The sequence below is a fragment of the Phocoena sinus genome, chromosome 8 (assembly GCF_008692025.1).
Source record: "Phocoena sinus isolate mPhoSin1 chromosome 8, mPhoSin1.pri, whole genome shotgun sequence".
NCBI classification, from domain to species: Eukaryota; Metazoa; Chordata; class Mammalia; order Artiodactyla; family Phocoenidae; genus Phocoena; species Phocoena sinus.
In genome coordinates, this window is record NC_045770.1 from 108,847,620 (window position 1) to 108,857,802 (window position 10,183).

The window sequence follows — 10,183 nt, forward strand, 5'->3', positions numbered from 1 at the left end:
CCAATCTCTATTGAACAATTTTCATGGATCCCCCAAACTTGGGCCACGTCTTCCTAGGGTTCCCCAAATGCAGACAGTGCCCAGGAAAATATATTTTTTTCCTGTTCACCAAAAATAAACTAATTGAAACCAATGTAAAAATTAAGATATAAAAGGACATTGATTTTCTGCATTCTCCAAATGTCCTGATCACACCCCAGTTTGCCCCGAATTTAGATCGTGTTTCTTGACTCTCTAAAGGACATTGAGGATTTTCTCAAAAGCCACAGCAATTATGGAAGTTACTTTCCTTGGGTGATGCAAGCGTCCAGGCCAATAACTTCAATTTCTAAGTTGTGGAAATTAATCTCCACTCTTCCCCACCGCATGGACGATTTGCCTAGATCCCCAAAATGTGTCCATTGTTTTTCTTCCCCCAGTTTTAGACAGTACGCCTCTGGGGTTCTCCCAAGTTTCACGCTGAGCATTTTCCTCGGGTCATCCCCAAACCTACTTCCCCACAAAATGGGACCCCCCACAAACTTGCTGACCCAGATGCTGGGGTCCCCACATTTTAGACGCGGCTCCCTTGTCCCCCAGTTGCAGGGAGAAATCCCCCCCCCCCCGGTCCTCAGACTCGGACTCTCTTTCTGGAATCTCGAATTTAGTCGTGAATCGCAGTTCCCCGCACCGACGCAACCTCCCTTGGGTCCCCACTTCGGGACACTCGTTCTCTCGCCCGCAAATCAGGCGGCTCTGACTTGCGTTCCCGACCTTTGGGCATTGTTCCCGGCCCCGCCGCGGTCTCTGCAGCTTCCCCAATCCCGCGTACCACGGGCACTGGTTCTGGGCCTCTCTGCGTCTCCTACGAAGTCCCCGGAGCTCCTCGGAGTCGGAAAATTTCTCTCGTGTTCCCCAAACACACTTGGCCCAGCAGCGTGTCCTCCAGGACGCAGGCAGTGCTTCTCCCGCGTCCAGGAAAACGACTGGGCATTGCCCCCAGTTTCCCCCAAATTTGGGCATTGTCCCCGGGTCTTCCAACGGACTGGGCGTTGCCCCCGGACACTGGGGACTGCCCCCGGGGTCTCGCTCACCTTCAGCGCGTCCACCGCCCGTTGCAGAGCGCTCGCTCTCTGCCTCGGCTCCTAACGCGCCCGCGGACGCAGCCTCCGGCCTCCAGCCTCGCGGTGAGCTCCCCGCCGCCTCGCGTCCCGGCCCGACTCCCAAACCCACCCGCCGCCGTCCCGCCGTCCCGAGCGGCTGCCGGGGACACCGGCGCGGGGCGCGGGAGCCTGCGGCGGGCTAGCCCCTCGGCGGCCGCGCTCGCTAGGCCGGGCGCCCTGAAACCCGCGCCGCTTTCGTTTGCTCTCTGCAAAGATCACGGTCGTGGGGAAAGCGCCTCGGCGGCCCCCCAGCGGGGCAGGCAGGGCGCAGGGTAGGAGGGACGCGGAGGACAGGCGCACCCGGCTCGGGCGGCGCGGCGCCGCCAGCCGCCGGGCGAAGGACTCCGGGAGGCGCGCGCCGAGCGCGGGCGACGTGATTGATGGCGGAGCGAGGGGGCGAGCCGGGCGCGGGCTTCCGCCGCCGGCGGCCCCTTCCCCTCGGAGGGGCGCTGGCTGCCGGGGCTCCTGGGGGCGGGCGGGGCGCGGGGGCTCGTGCGTGGTTTTTGACTTGGTAAAAATCACAACGACTTCTTACATCGTCCAAACTCTCCAGGACATGGTTTCCCCAAACCCCCAAATTATCGTGGTGGCCCCTGGGGCTGAACCCGAGTCTACGCAAGTCCAACGCACTGAGGACGGGGGAACTATTATCCGGATATTTTGGGTGGGCCCCAAAGGCGAGCTGCTTAGATGCACCCCGGTGAGCCCGGTCATGCAGGTAGGATTTGAGCGATGTTTCTCGCCCTGCTCGTATCTCTCCCGGCAGGCGCAGCCCGGGCCGGCCCCAAGCCTGGCCCAGATTCGGTCCTGGCCCGGCCGGCCCTCCCCGTGTACCGCACCTGGCGGCCGCCGAGGTTACTCCCCGGTTCCCGCGCGGCACCGGGGGGCGCTCGGGCTCCGGCTGCGGCTCGAGGGGCTGCGCCTGCTCGGGCAGGTGGCGGCTGCGCGCCCCGCCCGCGCCCAGGGACTCCCCACTTCCCTTGTACATCCCAGCGGCACTCGGGGACCCCCGACCCAGTGTCGAGCCACCTGCGCCCGCATTCCGACAGGGCACCCTCGCCGCGTAGCCCCCTGGCCGGGCGCGGGGACCTGGCCGTCGCTAGGGCGTGTGACGCCGCCCACCCTGGTCGCCCCGCGTCCCCCGTGCACTCATGCGGGGACCTTGGCACCCCGGAACCTAAGACGGGGCCCCCAAACACTTTAGAATGGCGATTCGGGATTTCTTTCGAACTCTGCCGATCCCTGCCCCCAATCCAATCTCGCCCCCGCGCACCCCACAGCTCCCCCCCCACCAACCGCCGCCCCCCGGGACCCCAAGCCCGCCCCCCGCCCTTGGCTCGAGTTGCGAGGGCGGTCCGGGGGCGGGGCGAGGGCCCCGCGGGCGCCCATTGGCGCGGGCGCACGGCCAGCGGGGCCCGAGCGGGCGCCGAGCCGCGGGGTGGCGCGGCTATAAGAGCCGGGCGTTGGCGCCCGGAGTTCGCCTGCTCTCCGGCGGAGCTGCGTGAGGCCAGGCCGGCCCCCGGCCCCCCCCTTCCGGCCGCCCCCGCCTCCTGGCCCACGCCCGCCCGCGCTCGGCCCGCCAGCGCCTCCACCCGGCTGGCGGCCCCGCGTCGACGCCGTCCGCCGCCACGCTGCTGACTCCCATCTCGGGCGCCGTCGGCGGGGTCGCGCTCCGCCGGCCTGCGGATCCCCCGCCGCCTCCTCCTCATCTACCTCAACGCCCGTCCCGCTTCGCCCGAGGAGGCGGTCCCCCCCGCAGGCAGTCCGGCTCGCAGGCCGCCGGCGTTGTCATCCCCCGCGCTCCCTCCCGGCCCTCCCCGGCGCGCAGCCCGGCCGCTCCCCCTCCTCGCTGCGTCCCGAGCGGCCCCGGCGCCGCCACCGCCGCCCCCCCGAGGCCCGGGCTCGCGACGGCCGAGGGCGCCGTCGGCCCAAACCGAGCTGGGCGCCCGCGGCCCGGGTGACGCCTCCGCTCCGCCCCCCTCAGCACCTTCCCCGGCCCCCGACGTTGCGCCCTTTCCTCGCTTCTCTGCGCTCCCCGTCCCCTCTCCGGCTTCTGGTCCCGGCCCCCTCTCTTCTTCCGCAGCCTTCCCTTTGCTCCCTCCCGCCCCCCCCCAGCTCCTTGCCTCCAACTCCCTCCCCTTCCACGCCCGCCCTCTCGCCTTCGCCGTCCCAAAGTGGATTAATTATACGCTTTCTGTTTCTCTCCTCGCTGTTCTCTCCCGCTGTGCGCCTGCCCGTCTCTCACTGTCCTCTCTCTCTCTCTCTCGCCCTCTCTTCGGCCCCCCCCCTTTTCACGTTCACTCTGTCTCTCTCACTATCTCTGCCCCTCTCTATCCTTGATACAACAGCTGACCTCATTTCCCGATACCCTTTCCCCCCCCTAAAAGTACAACATCTGGCCCGCCCCAGCCCGCAGACAGCCCGTCCTCCCCAAACAAATCAGACGAGTTTCCCACCCCCCCAAAAAAGCCATCCCCCCGTTCTGCCCCGTCGCGCATTCGGCCCCCGCGACTCGGCCAGAGCGGCGCTGGCAGAGGAGTGCCCGGCAGGAGGGCCAACGCCCGCTGTTCGGTTTGCAATACGCAGCAGGGAGGTGGGCGGCCCCTGCGCCGGCTTCCAGGTAAGCTGCGTGCGGGCCGGGCCGGGCCGGGGCGGACAGGGTGGGGGGCTGTCGGTCACTTTCCGCGTCTCGAACCCCGAGCTCTGCCCTGTGCCGCGGAGGAGGGGGCGAGGGGTGGGGGGGGCGCGGGGTGGGGACTTGGGAAGTGCCAGGGGAGGTGTGAGCTGTCTGCAAGGCGACTTCCTGGTCGCTTTGCGGGTGCAGGGGGTGTTGCTGTAAGTTTGTGATTTGTGCCGCGGGGGCGGGGGCCGGGGGCAGTGCAACGAGGACGGGCGCAAGTCTCAGAAACCCACCCTGGTATGTTGACTCAGTGCCAGCAAGACCGAGAGAGGAAAACTGGGTGGGCGGGGCCAGGATGGAGCGAGGGGGGCCGAGTTGGCAAAAGAGTCCTGCCAGACACCGCATTCGCAGCGCACCCCCCTACAGCCTCCCTTTCCCTGTCCCCGACATTGCCAACCAGTAATCTGGAGAGAGGGCCTGGTCCAGGGCTCAAAAGGGCAGCAGTGGACAACCCAGAGAGGGTAACTGCCCCTGCCCCAGTGGGCAGATGGAAGTTTCCATACAAGGAGGTGGAAAGCAGCCCCCCTCCCTGCACCCCCGCCCCCATTTCCCGGTGCCAGGATGGGCTGGGGGTGCAGGATGAGCCCCCCCGCCCCCCCCCCGTTCTTTGCTAAGAGATGGTGGGGAAGGCGGTTGGGGGTGCCGCAGAGAAGGGAACGGCTGGAAGGAGGGAGGGGGCGGGAGCAAAGGGGGCGGGGGGAGTGGTCAGCAGGGAGAGGGGTGGGGGTAGGGTGGAGCCGCGGCTGGGAGGAGCCGGCTCAGACATAAAAGCTGAGGCACTGACCAGCCTGCAAACTGGACATTGGCTTCTCCTCTGAGGCAGCCTTCCAGCCTCCTCCTCCCGCATCCTCTTCCTCCAGCCCCAGCGAGCCTCCTGTCCAGCTGCAGGTAACCGGGGCTGTTGAGCGAGGACCCGGCTGCCCTCCCGCTCCGGCCTCAGCCCCTTGGCCCCTGCCCGCGGCCTCCCACTCAGCCCCTTCATCCCTCCCCTCTGCCTCTGCCCTGTCGCCCCTGCCCTCCCTCCTCTGCCCGCTTGGTCACCTGGCCCGCACAGCTGCATGCCCCTCGTCTAGTCTTCTGCTCTCTGCTGGTGCCCTGGACTGGACCCCGCACCGAGTGGCTGGGCTTGCAGAAGGATGGGGCTGCCGCTCGGACGGCACTGAGTCCCTAGCTGGACAAATTTGTTCTTAGAATTTGGAGGGGGGGGGCGGCACTGGGCTGTCGGGAGACAGGCTGGGGTCTGGTGCAGGGAGGAGGTGAGCTGAGCCAGGCGGCAGCTCCCATCTTCCACGGAGCTGGCCCTGCTCGTCAGGAGCTTAAGCGAGACTGTGCTTCCTTCGCAGCCCCTCATTTCCTACACGATTTATTGCATCAAAATTCCCCTGGGCCCAGCATGCAGCAGCCTTGCTCCAGGCTGGCAAGGGGCGTGCTGCTCGGTGCCTCTGTACTCACTGGGTGCACAGCCTAAGAGGGACACACGTGGGCAGCTCCACCCAGGCCCTTCCTAGGGTAGCCTGCGGGTGCCACGGGGCTCAGGGGCACCCGGCCGTGACTGTCCCCCCAGAAGGGGCTCGTACCTGGGCCCGCAGAGGGCAGGCTGGAGCTGCCTGCCTGGGGGCCTTCCACCTTTTGGAGGGCTAGGGGTGGCTTGCTGTGTCCCAAGAGGAGTCAAGGTCCCTTTCAAGCCCCCCGACTCCTTAGGGGACCTGGTTAACCCTTGCCCCAGGTCTGCAGCCACAAAACCTTGCGAGGGGGTGTGTCTTGAGATGCGCCTCTCCTTCTAGGTGGTACCCTGAGGGCCCGGGGGTCTGGCCTCTGGGTGGCCTGACCTGTTCTCTCCAGCTCCTGGGGTGGGGTTGGGTACCCCAAATGGGGAGAGGGCCCGGTGGTCCTGGAGGGACTTTGAGGTCCCTGGCCCTGGGTAGTGTGATGTGAGGCCTGGAAAGGAGGCTTTTGGCTTTTCTGTGTGTCTGGGGCGCCCAGGGCAGACTGGAGTCGAGGGACTAAGTGATGCAGGAGAAGGTGACCCCTGGGAGCGTGGCTGGCACCGCCGTGCTGACCGTCGGACCCTTGACCCAGGCTTTGCTCAGCCGCAGACTGAGAGGGTGGGAGAGGCAGTGCGGGAGGGAGGAGGGTGGTGCTGGCCCAGCAGAACCCCCCTGTTGCTTTGGGAGGGAGGCTGGTCCTCCTGGCACCCTCGCTCAGCCGGTCCTCTGAGATGCACATGTTCTGTGCTGGGGTGGGGCCGGCTGCCATCTTGGCTGGCGCTGGGAGGCCCGAGGAGTGGCCGCTGCCCTGTGCCGGCCCCGCCCCCATGACATCACAGGATGGAGGCCAGGTCCAGTGTCCAGCACTGGCCCCTGCAGCTCTGGGTGTGGCTGAGCCCCTGCGGTAATAACGATGGGGATCCCCACGTGAAATTACTGACTGGCACTTGGTGCCCCTCAGAGGTGTGCCCCGCACACGGCCCTTCACGCGGGGCAGCTCTGCATCCTGCCTGCGTCAGCAGGGGAAGCTCCAGCTCTTCTGTAATTAAAACAATTAAGATTAAGGAGAAAGCCGTGCTTGAAAGCTGTCACTGGACTTTAAGTTAGGAGGTGGCCGGGCTTAGTGTCCCCGAAGGGAGCAGGCCCTCAGCCCCTCGCGGGGCCGGTGTTTCGGGACGCCCTGGCTGGTGGGCAGTGGGAGGGGCCCGGGCCTGGACGCGGCGGGGCGGCGGGCTCACGCCTCTTGTCTCCGCCCGCAGACACCAATGGGGATCCGAGTGGGAAAGTCGATGCTGGGGCTGCTCGCCTTCTTGGCCTTCGCCTCGTGCTGCTATGCTGCTTACCGCCCCAGTGAGACTCTGTGCGGCGGGGAGCTGGTGGACACCCTCCAGTTTGTCTGCGGGGACCGCGGCTTCTACTTCAGTAAGTAGCTCAGCGGGGCGAGGGCGGAGGGGTGTACACGGCTGGCGCTCCATAGATGCTGGAGTCCTCCTTACCGCGTGTCGGACGCCTCTGCAGGCCCTTCGGCACACCTGGCCTGGGGGTCGGGCCGGGGAGGCCCCTCGGAGGTGAATGAGCCCGGGGCCCTTGCTCTGAGACTTGGAGAGCGCAGTCACGCCCTCACGGTCCACGTTTATGAGGCACTTACGGCGTGCTGGGGCGGTGCCCGCACTCCCTGATTTCTTGCAGTGTGACTCAGGACGGGAGGGAGAGTGGACGGTGGTATCTACAGGGGGACCAGACCTTAAGTGGCAGGTGCGGGTGGGGCCGGGCTTCCGGGCGGGGTGACCCAGGCCCCCGCAGGGAGGCAGCCCTTCCCCTCCTGCTTCTCCCTGACCTGCCCACGGGCAGGGCTGCGGGCACTGGCTTCCCCGCACGTTTTGCCCACATCTCGGCAACAGGCAGATACCCGTGGATGGTTAGATTTTAAATGGAATCAAACGGGTTGAAAACCAATCAGAATAAGAGCACGCGTTGCTGGCGGCGTGAGTGTGCCTGACCACGTGCTGGGGGCTCGCTCGGCTGCGTCCGCAGGAGGGGCCCGCCAGGGCCCCCAGGCCCGGGTGGGATCCGCACCCGAGGCGCAGGGCACAGTGCCGGGCGCCCGCCTGCTGGCCCGAGGGCTTTGTCTCTTCTTCGCCCTCCTCTCTGATTCCCGACCTGCGGGAGCTGGCTGGGCACATGGAGACCTCTGCTCTCCCTTGCCCCTGTGCCCTGTGTGGCAGGGCGGGTCCCCCGTTGGAGGTGAGCTCTCCTTCGGGGTGTGGGCTCTTGCCCTCGCTTCCCAGCAATCTGGGCCTCAGTTTCTTTAACTGTAGGACGGGTCAGGGGAGTTCTGGAGAGTGTCCATCTGGATAACGGGAGAAACCGGGGAGCAGTTTCTTGACCCTCAAGTGGGGAGGGCGTGTGTGCTCCCCCTGGGCTCAGCCAGACACCGCTCAGGGCTGGGTGTGAGTGGGGACATGGCCGGGGCAAGCAGGCAGTGGCCGTAAGGCTCGTCGTAACCAGCCCATCACCCACCACAAGGCACCTTCTTCTGCAGCCTTTACTTACCCACCCTCTGAAATGGGCCGAAAATGCCCGTCTTGCATGTCAGAGCTTCTCTTTAAAAAGCATTCCTGCTTCTTGACGCTTCTGAGGCCCCTGCCTGCCCTGGCTTCTCCTGTGGCCTCTGTCTCCTGCCACATTTGGGGGCAGGAGATGGCACCGTACGGTCTGGTGCTGGCTGGCCCTTGCCCGGGGAGTGGCCCCCTGGCACCAGGTTTCCCTGAAAGGAGGGCCGGGCTGAGCCCCCAACCCTTTCGACCCTGCACCTGGACCCCTTACTAGGGGCTCCTCTCCCTCCCCCCACCGATGGCGGAAGGCAGGCTGGGGGCTTTTCCTTGCAGCTGAGTCTGGAGCCTGTGCGTGGAGGAGAGGGGGAGGACGGGAAGAAAGGAGGGCGTGGTTTTTGCAGGTCCTCACTCCTCTCCTCCCGTCTTCTCCTTCTTCCTCCCATTCCTACCTGTCTCGGCGGCGTCTCTAGGGCCGCAGGCACCCAGGCTCCTGGTGGGTTCGGGGATGGCACTTGGGTCCCAGTCGGCCTTTGGGTCAGGACCCTGGGATCCCAGGATGTGGGGCCGGGCCCCGTGCATTTTCCAAACAGCCCCTGGTGGTGGACCAGGAGGCCGTGCCCACTTTACATACGACGAGGGAGGCACCGAGAGGCCAGGGGGCTGGTCCTGGAGCGCGCTCACCCCGCTGTCCCTTCTCTCCTTTCTGGGGCCCCTGCGCGCCCCCCTCTTGCTTTCTTCCTTCCCTCCAGGCCGAGGCCGGCTGTCCCTGCGAGGTGACCGGCATCCCGTCTCAAGGGCAGGGGCGGGGGGCTGGCTGGAGGAGCCCTGGGGAGCCCCCTGGGGCGCTGGTGCTGACGTGCCCTTTCCTTCCTCCTGTGGGACTTCCAGGCCGGCCGGCAAGCCGCGTGAACCGCCGCAGCCGTGGCATCGTGGAAGAGTGCTGCTTCCGCAGCTGCGACCTGGCCCTGCTGGAGACCTACTGCGCCACCCCCCGCCAAGTCCGAGAGGGACGTGTCGACCCCTCCGACCGTGCTTCCGGTAAGGCGGCCCCCCCAGCTTGGGCCCGTGGACGGCCCCCCAGCTCTGGGCCCGTAGACGGCACCCCAGCTCTGGGCCTGTGGGCGGCCCGGCCCCTGTGAGGGGAACCGGCGTCTCCGGGACCCTCCCCCTCTCTGGAGCCCCTCGGGGCTGTTACCTCTAAGCCAGGGGACCAGGGCGCGGCAGCTCCTTAGCTGGAAGCGCGGCTAGGGAGTCCTTTACATGTCTGCCACGTGCCCCCCCCACCCCCGCAACCGTGGTGGTGTTGACCAGAAGCCGGGGGAGTTACTGACCTGTCACACGTCGGGCACGCTGCAAGGTTTAGGGACAGCCCCCAGCAGGTTGCCCAGATGTCCCCCCGGGGCCTGGGTGGCTTGGGAGCAGGGGCTGGGGGCCAGGCACCCCTTGACCGGCCCTTCCCCTCTCAGGACAACTTCCCCAGATACCCCGTGGGCAAATTCTTCCAATATGACACCTGGAAGCAGTCCGCCCAACGCCTGCGCAGGGGCCTGCCTGCCCTCCTGCGAGCCCGCCGGGGTCGCACGCTCGCCAAGGAGCTGGAGGTGTTCAGAGAGGCCAAGCGTCACCGCCCCCTGATCGCCCTGCCCACCCAGGACCCCGCCGCCCACGGGGGCGCCTCTCTTGAGGCGTCCGGCCATCGCAAGTGAGCCAAATTGTCGTAATTCTGCAAAGCGGCACCACCCACTCGTGACCTCCTCTTGACCGGACCTTTCCATCAGGTCCCACCGCTGAAACCTCTGTACCGTCCTGTCTGCGGGCTCCCCCGACCTGGCCCCCGTGCCCCAACCTCCCCACGTCAGGCTGGTCTCTCCTCGGCCCCCTCCATCGGGCTAAGGGAATCACAACAAAATCTTTAAAAATGTACAAAACCAATTGGCTTTAGCTCTCTCTCCCAAATTATCACCCCCAAATTACTCCCAAATTACACAACCAAAATTACAATCACAAACGTGTTGGCCCCCTTGAAACGAATTGGATTCTTAGCAACACCGGAAAAGCTAACTAGCTTTCCAGAAAACCCTAAAAAAAAAAAAATCAATTAGCTGAAAAAAAAAAAATACTAAAAATAAATTGGCTTCAAAACAATTGGCAAAATAAAAGAATTCGGCCCCCACCCTTCCTTCTCGTTCCTTTCGGACCTGGACTTCAATTGGCTGTGAGCTGACCATCCAAGAGAAAGGAAGGCACCAAGTTTGCAGGTAGGCTTGTCACTGCTTGCCGGCCATCTCCCTCCTCCACCAGGCCCTCACTGGGCTCTGG

General features: G+C 65.6%; 1 protein-coding gene across 1 annotated transcript; it reads left to right on the forward strand.

Annotated features, from left to right (window-relative positions):
• The first annotated feature begins 2,716 nt into the window (after positions 1–2,716).
• IGF2 (insulin like growth factor 2) lies at positions 2,717–9,981 on the forward strand. The gene is given in 5 exon segments (XM_032640906.1): positions 2,717–3,762; positions 6,569–6,731; positions 8,753–8,853; positions 8,855–8,902; positions 9,331–9,981. Coding segments are annotated over 4 exon segments (546 nt in total). The 5' UTR covers positions 2,717–3,762; positions 6,569–6,574; the 3' UTR covers positions 9,571–9,981.
• Positions 9,982–10,183: the final 202 nt, after the last annotated feature.